The 12,653-nt window shown below is 35.9% G+C and overlaps 1 protein-coding gene and 1 pseudogene across 1 annotated transcript; one reads left to right on the top strand and one right to left on the bottom strand.

Moving 5' to 3' along the window:
* Positions 1-1,597: 1,597 nt before the first annotated feature.
* Positions 1,598-1,697, top strand: LOC113300730 (annotated as a pseudogene).
* A 6,086-nt stretch (positions 1,698-7,783) lies between these two features.
* LOC113294244 lies at positions 7,784-8,437 on the bottom strand. The gene has a single exon (XM_026542650.1). It carries the CDS (start codon positions 8,435-8,437, stop codon positions 7,784-7,786), a length of 654 nt encoding a protein of 217 aa, XP_026398435.1.
* Between the last annotated feature and the right edge of the window lie 4,216 nt (positions 8,438-12,653).

Here is a 12,653-nt window from a genome sequence, read left to right as displayed (position 1 = left end):
AATAGTCATATTACCAAAAGAAAATTTCATAATACCATTTCGACAGTTAATGATCACATTGGATGTAGCTAAAAATGGGCGACCTAAAATTACCGGTATCTGGTTCTCTGGGTCAGGGACAGGTTGGGTATCTAGGATAACAAAATCCACTGGATAAATAAACTTGTCAACCTCTATGAGAACATCCTCGATCACACTACGAGGAATTTTGACGGACCTATCAGCTAACTGAAGTGTCATCTGGGTAGGTTTTATCTCACCAAGTCCTAGCTTCAGGTACACATGATATGGCAGTAAGTTCACACTAGCTCCTAAGTCAAGCAACGCTTTCTCAACACGGTATTTACCTATTGTGCAAGAAATGGTAGGGGACCCTGGGTCTTTATACTCAGGAGTAGTGGTATTCTGAATAATAGAACTGACGTGACTAGCTAGAAAGGCTTTCTTCTGGAAATTAAGCTTTCGCTTTCGCGTACACATATCCTTGAGAAACTTGTCATAAGAGGGAATCTGCTTAATTTCATCTAGTAGTGGAAGGTTGATAGTTACCTGCTTAAAAACCTCCAATATATCATTAAAATTGGAATCCCTCTTAGTTGGAACTAGCAGCTGTGGGAATGGGGCTCTAGGGACAAAGCCGGGCACAATATGACTCTCATTGGTATCTTTAGATACTCTATCAGTCTCCTCAGTTTCTGGTTCAGAAGGGTGGACTACAGCATGTTCACTATCAGGCATGGAAACCTTGTTGTCTATCACTCTACCACTCCTAAGGGTTTTAATAGAATTCACATGATCAGATGGTCTTTCACCTATTTCATTAATTCCTCTAGGGTTGGGTTGAGTCTGACTAGGAAACTTACCTCTTTCTCTTAAAGACTCATTTATCTGACTAACCTGGGTTTTCAACTCGGAAATAGCCTGAGAGTTAGCCTGACCTATTCTCTTATTTTCTTCTAAACCTTGAGCAACAGATTGCTCAAACTGCACAGTGTTACGAGTTAACAAAGCAAGAGACTCTTCTAAACTCATAATCTTCTTATCCGAAGGGTTCTGAAACTATGCCGGAGCTGAAGGATTCTTAGTGTAGCCAAAACCTGGGGGAACCTGAGCATTACTAGACTGACCTTGATTCTGGCCCTTGGACCAAGAAAGGTTTGGATGGTTTCTCCAGCCAGGGTTATAGATTTCTGAATATGGGTCAAACTTCTGTCGGTTATCAAACCTAGTGTTGTTATAAAGAGCATTGGCTTGCTCTTCAACAACATGTCCTTCGCAAAAAGGCTCATTTCTTCCACTACTACCACTAGAATGACCTAATTGTAAGGCTTCTAACCTTTTGGCTATAGATGCTATTTTGGCATCTGACTCATGAGATCCTTCTACCCTATTAACATTTCCTCTACTTAGAAGAATTGTTTTCAGGGGTTCCCTACTATTTTCCCATTGTTGGGTCTTATCGGCAATTTCATTCAAAAATGTCATCGCTTCATCAACAGTTTTATTCTCAAACCCACCTGTGCATAAGGACTCAACCATGGTTATTGTTGAATAATCTAAACCCTCGTAGAGGATCTGAACTAACCTAACCTTCTCCAAACCATGATGAGGACATTGAGATATCAAGTCATTGAACCTTTCTAAGTACCTATATAAAGATTCTCCCTCTTGTTGGGAAAAAGTACATATTTGTGTCTTAATAGACGATGTTTTATGCCTTGGGAAAAACTTATGCATAAAGGCAGAAGTAAGTTGGTCATAGGTTTCAATTGACTCAAAGTCCAAACTATACAGCCAAGATTTGGCTTTATCTTTTAAGGAAAAGGGGAATAACCTAAGCTTCAGCGCATCATCACTTAGGTTTTTAATTTTCAGAGTACTACAAACTTCCTCAAATTCCCTAACATGAAAATAGGGGTTCTCATTCTCCTTCCCTAAAAACATTGGGAGCATCTGTAAAGTCCCAGGTTTCAGTTCATAATTTGCCTCGGTTTCAGCTAACTTGATACAAAACGGTCGAGAGGTCCTAGTTGGGTTTAACAAATCTTTCAAAGTTGCCATTTCTGGTACTACCAAAGGACTAGGAGTACTAGGGGTACTTTCCTCACGAAGAGACAGATTCTCAAAACTGAAGTTTCCAAAAACGGGGCTCTCAAAAGAAGAGTCTTCGAGCTCCCCACCTTCACAGGAAGAACTACTAGGTTTCTCACTAATCAAACGACCTAGAGTGTTTCTTTTCCAAGCCCGTTTAAAAACTTCGGGCATACACTAGAAAAACAAAATTAAAAAGAAAAGTCCTAAAAAGAAAGGGATGTTCTATGCAAACACAAACAAGGCTGACTCCACCACAACAAACCTACTGATTTCTAGCAAACAAAAAACATGATGGCTCCACTTAGATTGTTTCTAGACCAGCTTCTAATCCTTCGAACAGGAATTCGTTACAATTTAAAAAAAAACCTCTGGAATCAATCCGAGTTAAAGTAAGTTGAATAGAGGCGAGGGAATCTCGGTGGAGCTTTGATACCCAAGGCCTCACCGGTATTACAAGGCAGCGCAGTCACGCATTCAACTTACAGAAACCGTCAAGAACTTCGAAGTATGCTTAAAAGAGTAACCAATATTTTTCGAATGACTTTCCTGTTAAGCTCGTTACCCTATCGGTCTCGTTCTAGTCAAAATTTTAGGCTTAGGTTCGCGTTTGGTGTCGTTTTCCTAAGGCGGGTAAAAAGAGAACGGTGATGAAATCTGAACCCTTATCTTGTATGGCCAGTCCTTTCCCTTTACTAGGAAATTAAAGCACCCGTTTTCAAGTCCTTAACATATATGCATACGAAGGAAGACAGTAACTCGCCGACAAGGGATTCGCGAGTGTTTCGACAAACTTACCTCCCGTACCAGACGGGGGATGAACCTTTGTAGTCGACTCGGGCCACGACTCCTATGTCATGTACGAACCCGAGGGGCCGAGGTGATATCGTACTCACCGTCCTTCTGGGCAAACAGTTTATATTTAAACTACCCTTCCGTAGGGTTTAAAAATAATGTCCCAAAATTTAAAGTCCAAAGTCCAAAAATATAAAGTGCAAAAGAAAAAGAAAGTCTAAAAAAAAAAAAATCTACAAAAATAAAAATGTCTCTCTCTTTTTTTTCTCTCTTTTTTTTATATAAAAAAAAATCTTCTTCTTTCGCTCCTTTCGCCTTGCCTTTTACTGCAGTCTTTAAGTATTCACCAAAAGCTTTGGCAAAATTTTCTTTCGCTCCAAATTCCAAAATCTGAAAGAAAAAAGACAAAAACCCAAAAACGTAAGGAAGAACAAATAAAAATAAAAATAAAAACCTAAAAAAAATAATCTAAAAACTCTAGCCTAAAGACAAGTCCCCGACAGCGCCAAAACACAACTAGAGTCATATGGTTTTTTCCTTTCATGAAATATAAACGTTTTTAAGGATATTTTCTCAAGGATTCTTAAACAACTTCGAGGGGTAACCCAAACACTTCGGTTAGCTCAGGCCACCCACCTCTTAATTTAGGTAAGAGAACTCGCTAGGGATGGTTACATAAATGCATAGATAATACACCAGGTCCAACTAGTTTCCTAACATTTGCGAACTCTTGGTGTTTATCCTGGACCCATACGATTCACTATCCTAAACTACTCATTTTTAAGTAAAAAATCGCCCTGGTCTGCTTTCTAAAGAAGGAAAGAAAATTTTTTTGTGAATGAAAACTGATAGGAATGGTGATATTTATAGACGATAGAGCACCGAATGCAGGAGGTCGAATTTAAATCGCTAGCGGTGCAAACTAGATCGGCGATTGAAATGAGGCCGCTAGTGATCGAATCTCCACCGCTCGGTGGAGACTCAGTCTCTTATATTTTCCCAATAGTGGTGCGTCTGGATGGGTTAACCACCCCTATAGAAACCGTCCTCATGTAAAGAGAAGTGATCAAACTAAAACCGTAGCAAACAAATTTACTAGGATAAAAAAAAAAATACAATGAGACTGAAGGAGATGGTAGGAGTGGTGGTGGAGTGTAATGACGGTTATAATTTTATTAGGCCCACTACCTAATTAGTTATTGAGATCTCTACAAAGTAACAAACTATGTATGCTCTATTCATAATTTTCATGCTAAGTTGCACAATCTAGCACATGGCCTACAACACTTAAAACATAAATGATAAATGCGAAGCTGAATACGTATTGTAGAACATCTGATATCAAAGACTTAATGAAAAACTCAAAACTAAACTCAAACAAACTTCTCTTAATTGATGTAATTAGAACTCACGGCTTAACAACCTATTTATATGTTTACAAACTTGACTCTCAAGTAATAAACACTTTCCTAACATAATCAAACTCTAACAAAGATTCTTCTAGAAAATACTCACGTAAAAAAACTCTAAAACTAGTAATACTTGCAACCCAAGTAAACTTCTAAATACTGTAACATGCGTCAACAACTCTTGTTGATCCATTTACTTCATATCAAATGTACCAGTTGATCCAACCATACTCTGTCAACTCTCATAGTTGATCCACACCACTGTATCAACAACTCTTGTTGATCCCTTCTGTCTTCTTCATAGTATCTTGGTATATTCTTCAACATCCTCCCTTAAACCAAGATACTCTTTGCTAATCATCCCCAACTTTCCACGTAAGTAAATGGAAGTCTTAGACTTCAAAGACTTGGTGAAAATATCTACCACTTTCTCTTCACTCTCAACAAATTCAACAGTTATCTCCTTATTGCTTACAAGCTCTCTGATGTAATGATATTTGATATCAGTATGCTTACTTCTTCCATGAAGTACTGGATTCTTAGTTAGTGAAATTGTATACTTATTATCACAAACTATTGTTGTTGGTATTTTTTGTTCTTGAAACAAAGACTTCAGCATCATTCTCAACCATACAGCCTGTGTAGCACAGTTGCTAGAAGCTATATACTCAGCTTCTGTTGTAGATAATGCAACAACTTGTTGCTTCTTAGATGACCAAGAGAAAAAACCAGTTCCCAACTGAAAACCATAACCTGATGTACTTTTTCTACCTTTTGTATCTCCATCCCAATCACTATCAGTGAAACCAACCAACTTTGGATCTTCTGAGACAGTATAAACGATTACCATGCTTGTTGTTCCTTTTACATATTTCAGAATACGTTTTGCATCTTGTAAATATGATTGTCTAGGAGATTCCATGAACCTACTGACCAACCCAACTGCATACATGATATCAGGTCTTGTATCAGTCAAATATCTTTAACATCCAACAAGACCTTTAAAGTCTGTTGAATTCACAAGCTCTCCTGATCCATCTTTTGTCAACTTCAGTCTCTCTTCTACTGGTGTTAAAACTGGATTACAATTATCCATCTTGAAACGCTTCAAAATTCCTTCATCATACCTTTGTTGATTAATAAAAATTCCTCTTTCAGTTTGTTGTACTTCAATACTAAGAAAATATGACATCAAACCAAGATCTGTCATCTCAAACTCCTTCATCATATCCTCCCTGAATTCGTTGATCATCTCAGAACTATTTCCAGTAAATATAAGATCATCCACATACAAACATACTATAATATGATTGCCAAGAGTGTCACCTTTCAAATATAAAGTATGCTCATGTGGACATCTTGTAAACCCTTTCTTAATGAAATAAGAATCTATTCTTGTATACCGGGCTCTTGGTGGTTGTTTCAAGCCATACAAGGCTTTATTTAGCTTGTATATTTCATTCTCCTTCCCCTCTATAATGTAGCCATCTGGTTGCTCTACATAAACTTCTTATTCCAATACTCCATTCAAGAATGCAGACTTAACATCCATCTGAAAAATCTTCCAATGCTTATGTGCAGCCAAAGCAATTATCATTCTTACTATGTTAAGTCTTGCAATTGGTGCAAATACTTCTGAGTAATCTACTCCCTGTCTTTGTCTATCTATTTCACCATTTGAATTGTATTTTTTTTTATAAACCCACTTAACACCAATGGGTTTCTTTCCTGGTGAAAGTGTTGTCAGTTCCCAAGTATCATTCTTCTCAATTGACTTCAGTTCTTCATTCATAGCTTGAATTCAACCTTGTCCTTTAGATGCTTCTTCATAAACTACAGGATCACAATCTCCAAAAAATGCAAAGTTCACCACATCATCATCAATATCTTCATCTCTCTTGTTAAAACATAATCATTCAACCTGGAAGGTATGATATACTTTCTTCTTGGTCTTGTAGTTTCTTGTTGTGGTACTGCTTTTGTCCTTGCTTCTTCAACATTGTCTTGAGCTTGTACTTCTTCCTCAACTACAACCGGAACTGTTCTGACAGCAGTAGGTGGATCAACATTGCTTGTTGACCCAATATTATGTGGATCAACATTCCTTGTTGATCCATTGTTATGAGGATCAACATTCGTTGTTGATCCATAATTCCAATTCCATTTTGAATTTTCATCAAATATCACATCTCTACTTATAACTATTTTTCTAGTTTTTGGGTTATATAGCTTGTAACCTTTTATCACTGAACTGTAACCAACAAGAATGCATTTTTCAATCTTATCATCCAACTTCCTTCTCAGTTATTTTGGCATATCTGTATATGCAATGCACCCAAAAATTCTCAGATGTCTTACACTTGGTTTTACACCTCTCCAAGTTTCTTCTGGTGTTATATTATTCAAACTATCCGTAGGACATCTTTTAAGTAAATATATTGTTGTATCTACTGCATAACCCCAGAAATTTTTTGGTAAACCTTTTGATATTCTTATAGTTCTTGCCATCTCCATTATAGTTCTGTTCTTTCTCTCTGCTACACCATTCTTTTGAGGTGTATATCTTGCTGAGAACTGACGTAGAATACCATGTTCTTCCATGAAACAATCAACAACAGTGTATATTGTTCCTCTATCAGTTCTTAATATCTTGATTTTTTTACCAATTTTTTTCTCAGCATAAGCTTTGAAACTTCTAAAAACATGAAAAACATCACTCTTTTGTTTAAGCAAATATACCCATGATTTCCTACTAAAGTCATCAATGAAAGTTATGAAATAGTTATTACCTCCATGTGATATAACTTCTATAGGACCACACAAGTCACTATGAATGATCTCCAACTGTTGTTCATCTCTTCTTGCTTTGTTAACTGGAAATGGATCTCCATGCTGCTTGCCAAAGATACAGTTCTCACATCTTGATTCTGGAATTTGAATGAAAGGTAATCCTGACACCATCTCCTTCTTTGCTAAAGTTTGTAAACTTTTAAAGTTCACATGTCCCATCCTCTTATGCCACAACCAAGTATCATTATGCACACTAGTACTGTAACAACTTTCCTTTTGATGCTGAATATTCAAAGGAAATAACCTGTTTTTGGTCATCTGTACTTTAACAATCAATATTCTTCTTCTATTTCTGATGAAACACAAACCATTATAAATATTCATAGAGTATCCTCTTTCAGATAGTTGGCCCATACTCAACAAGTTTTGATGTAATCCTGGTACATAAAACACATCCATGATATATGCTTTTGAACCATTCTTAAGAACAATTCCAATTCTTCCTTTTCTGAAATTGTTGAATTGTTACCAAACTTCATTGTGGATCTTACAGACTCATCTAGTCTGTCAAATAAATCTTTTATACCACACATATGATTGCTGCAACCTGTATCCAAATACCACTTCAGTTGAGGTTGTTCTTCTGCTGTATGACATGCTAGTAACATGTTTTCAGCTTTCTGCTCTTCTGCTTCCTCTTATTCTTGACTTTCAGCAATATTAGCTTTGAAATTTGATTTATAATTATTTTCAGAAGTCTTTCTAGGTGTTGGACACTCTGTAGCAAAATTCCCAAAATCACCAAAGTTGAAACACTGAACTTTTGATCTATCAACTGGTTTTATTCCTTGATAACCTCCAATATTAGATCTTCCTCCATTGTTATATTTTCCTTGAAACCTTCCAGCATTAAGTTTTCCTTGGTTGCTTTTCCATCTAACTTGACTTTGAAGTGCTTCTTCAACTTGTTTTGCAGCGACTGTCTTCTCTATCAATTTTTGTTCATAGGCTAGTAATGAGCCCAATAACTCATTAAGAGTCATAGTTGCAACTGTGTTGCAGTCCTCTATAGCAGTTACTTTTGATTCAAATTTTTCTGGCAAACTTCTTAATATCTTTTCAACAACTGTTGAATCTTTTACAGTATCACCATTAGCCTTCATCTCATTGACAATATTCAAAGTCTTTGAGAAAAAATCTGATATTGTTTCAGTACTTTCCATCTGCAATAATTCATACTTTATCTTTAGGGTTTTCAATCTAACCTTCTTGACCTTATCAGACGCTGTGTAGTAGCTAACCAAACCATCCCATGCTGCTTTAGCTTGCTTAATATAGATAACTCTGTCCATGAGAGATTCATGAACACCTTGATGAAGAATATATGTAGATTTAGAATTCTTCTTTCTGTTTTCAGTTAATAAAGTTTGCGCAGCTCCTTCAACTACAACTTCTTCTGCTGGTTCTACATAATCATCTCTCACAATATCCCATACTTCTTGATATGTAAAAATATTCTCCATCTGCAACCTCCAATACAAAGTTTTTACCTTCAAACACTGGTACTTTGATTGAACTTAAACTCGTCATCTTCTTCAACTTAACTTCTCATACCCACAGTCCTAGAATCTGATACCAGTGCTCTGATACCAGATGTAGAAAATCTGATATCAAAGACTAAATGAAAAACACAAAACTAAACTCAAACAAACTTCTCTTAATTGATGTAATTAGAACTCACGGCTTAACAACCTATTTATATGTTTACAAACTTGACTCTCAAGTAATAAACACTTTCCTAACATAATCAAACTCTAACAAAGACTGTTCTAGAAAATACTCACGTAAACAAACTCTAAAACCAGTAATACTTGCAACCCAAGTAAACTTCTAAATACTGTAACATGCGTCAACAACTCTTGTTGATCCATTTACTTCATATTAACTGTACCAGTTGATCCAACCATACTCTGTCAACTCTTATAGTTGATCCACACCACTGTATCAACAACTCTTGTTGATCCCTTCTGCCTTCTTCATAGTATCTTGGTTTATTCTTCAACATGTATGTTTTAATAGAATGTTCACGATAAATTGTTGCAAATAAATTTGGGTATCTTATATATTTGGTAATCATAACTCAAACTGGGAAGAATCAGTTCCAATGCAAATACAAGAAAAAACAACTAAACTGGCAGCTGAGTGAATGAAAATTGGGTTATCAGAGAAGACTAAAAATGATGATCCAAGAAGTTTCGGAAATAAAATTAAAAGTTTCCATTTTTCTAGGTCATTGTCATATTCAAAAGTATACGGGAGAAGAATAATAATGAAAAACAGTTGTCAATGTGGAAGAACAAAGCCAAGTGATGAGCTAATTAATTTAGGGGACTAAATCCATCATGATGTTATGTTGTTCAAATTTGGATGAATTGTTGGAAATTTCCCAACTCTTGTAATCACCGTTACCTGTTACCAAGTACCAACACACATAAACTGGACATTATGGACCTAGCTAATAAGTACCTGCTATTTCCAAGCCCCAGATCATTGTATGTTTCCCTTTCTAACTAGGTGACTAGGTCCATCTGCTGCAGACACAGCCGTCCTAATTTTTTCTTATATATATATATTTTTTAACAGTCCTAATTTGCAGCTAATAAAAGAAATCTTGAGCAAACGGCCCACGACTCAGATCTGGAACTAAAATATGTTCACCCCCGGTCAAAACACGCCATAACGATCAAAGGCGTGAACTCTAAATATGAGTGTCAGAAAAACAAATTCAATTATTTATTTTTTTGATCGATAAAGAAAGAATATATTGATCAAAAAACGAGAGTACAAAGATACTTGTACTACCCGGAAAGTTACAAGGAAAGGATAAGTAACAAGCTACTGTTCAAGAAAAGAAAGTAGAAAATACTCCTCTAAGTGAACATGAAACACTCACAAACTGCAGCTAATGAGGATTGAAATAAACTCTAGGCCAATTATCAATAACATCACTAAAAATAAGACTCTCAAAGTGTTTGAAAACCAAACACCAAGTGACATTTCATACTGAGCATTACGAATGACTGCAGTAACACCATGTTGCTTTCGATTAAAGGATTTGAGTTTCTTTCTTTCCAAAGACTCCATAATATGACTGCTGGAATGATGTTCCATATCTGAGATTGAGACTTATCTTCAAAATTCAAAGGCCAAGGCAGAAGAACCTAGATAACATTAGGAGCCATTGTAAAATACCATTTCAGTTTTTCAACAAAGTGAACCCAAACTTGTTGCGCATAATCACAGTGCAGGTAGACATGATCAAGAGTTTCGTTCTCATTGCATAAAAAGCAAGTGGGAGACACATCCATTTTTCTTCTTATCAACATATCTCTAGTGGGAAAGCTAGAATGAGCAAGAGTCCACAGGAAAAACCATATTTTTGGTGGAACCTTCGGCTGCCAAATAAATTTAAAGATGTTGTGAGCAGGAAGTTCAAAATCTCAATTAGCCAACTTGTCATTCAAAGATCTGATAGAAGAAGCAATGCTTCTTTGAGGTAAGAGTCCATTCCAAAAAAAAAAACAAAGTCATTACTAAAGGAAGAACAAGTTACATAGAGTTGCCATTTCTAAAGCAAAGAGGATACATATTGGTGGGTGCTTTAATCATATTTAATTATATTCATTTTTCTTGGAATATTTGGCTAATTCATCAACCGCTTCGTTACTAGACATAAGTAGGAAACACACTTAACGTTACTAATAAATTCTATAATCATACTTATATCCGAAAGAAGATTATGATCCTTCATTTTGAGTTGGAAATGGTGTTTTCACCTTTCAACTTTTACCTGTTTCTAGACATAAATAAAAAAAAAATTTGATGGAAAGACGAAATATATTCACTAGCAAATATAATACATAAGGTTTACAATTTCGTTTCTATCTAAAACATTAGAAACAATGCTAGTAGTCTTAATTCTTTGGTGTAACTTCTAGGAATAAATAATTAATAAAGATACATTTTTCCTCGCAAAAACATTGATAGAAGCAAATAATAAAACATTTATAGCGCATTTTGATACACATCAAGAAGCAGCTTCAAAAAGCAAGATGTTAGTTTGGGTGTGAAATTTCAGAACGATTTCTCACCAAACATACTACGCCCTATTGACCATTATTGACAAGTGGGGTTTGGCTCAATTCCTTAGTCTTTTTTTTTATAGAAAAACTTAAGGCAAAAGCATCTTAAGGAACCATTACAACTTCATCAACACCATTACAGGGACCATTACAGAGATAGTGTATGCAACATAATTTACAAGGATAATATGAGCAACAACACTTACAGATCTGATGTAAGAAACTTGAGCAGATTTGACTAATATGGACACTAACAACTCTAGAGACATAGCAAAGAGAATCACCCAATAATACAACTAATTGAATCCTTTCCTTTTGAAGTTTAGATGGTATTATTTGGAAAGAACTAATGTCTTCCAAATCAATTAACAATTTTGCACAAGGTAAAATTGTTAGGGTCCAAAAAAAGATCCGTCCATCTCTCAGGGTTTTGGGTGTGTGGAGATGAACAACCACACATAGCACTCCTTTCCTGGTCACGAACAGGAGAGGCAGGATCATACAATGATCCATTTTTTTGTAACATAATAACTGAAAGGAACCCAATACAGGGGTATTGATTACTGATAAGATCTTGCTACTTCATCTCTTTGAATCAGATGTTATGTTGATTGATTTTAGAGTTGAGTATGTGATTGTTGTTGTTGTTTCTGTGATTCGTCTTGTTGATTCTGTGATTGTTGTTGCTCTTGTAGTTGAAACTCTTATGATTGTTGCTGCTACTTTTGAAACAAGTGATTTTGTTGCTGCTATTGATCCTGATTTAAGAGATGCTGAAGAAGTATTAAAAACAGAAATTTTCCTCCGCAAAGAGAGAAAACCCATCAATCCTAATAACCAATCTACACAAACCAGAGAAAAACTACTCTCAATTCCTTAGTCTGAGCTGACCATTTTGGCCCAATTGGAGTTGGTTTAAATCTGGTGCTGAAGTGTTGGGATATTTCCAACCCAAGGTAAGTGGCGATTTTGTAATTTAACCAACTGAGTAATCAAAGTCTTTTTTAAAATCATATCCCTCCATCTTCAAACTCCTCATATTTGTTCTTCTGGGGTTTATTCTCACTCTCACACAAAGTCGTTTTTGTATTTCTAAGATTTGTGTGTGTTGATCCATTAATTGACGGTGCAATGATGATATTTGAGTATCCAATTATTCAATCTCCTTTTTTTTTCCCCTTTTTTCTTTTTCAAAATTATTTTGGGCTTGGATGATGAAGATTTGAGGGTTGAATGTCGAGTTCCTCCCAGTAATGATTAAAATTCAGGTGCTGTTCGACTCAGAATCATCACAATTGCTTCATATTTGCTCAGAAATTTCATTTCTATGTAGACTTGTGCTCAATGGTTCAGCAACAACAGCACCAACATCTGTGTTTCAGCTCGGTCTCAAAAGAACCGCCAGCTCGGTCTCAAAGATCCGCCA

This window comes from Papaver somniferum, chromosome 7 (genome assembly GCF_003573695.1).
Source record: "Papaver somniferum cultivar HN1 chromosome 7, ASM357369v1, whole genome shotgun sequence".
Taxonomy (NCBI): Eukaryota; Viridiplantae; Streptophyta; class Magnoliopsida; order Ranunculales; family Papaveraceae; genus Papaver; species Papaver somniferum.
Note: the sequence above shows the minus strand (reverse complement) of the source record. Positions and strands in the feature narration are given on the sequence as shown.

Coding starts and splice junctions, on each gene's coding strand:
- LOC113294244 (XM_026542650.1), bottom strand. CDS start 8,437: ATGGACAGAGTTATCTATATTAAGCAAGCTAAAGCAGCATGGGATGGT.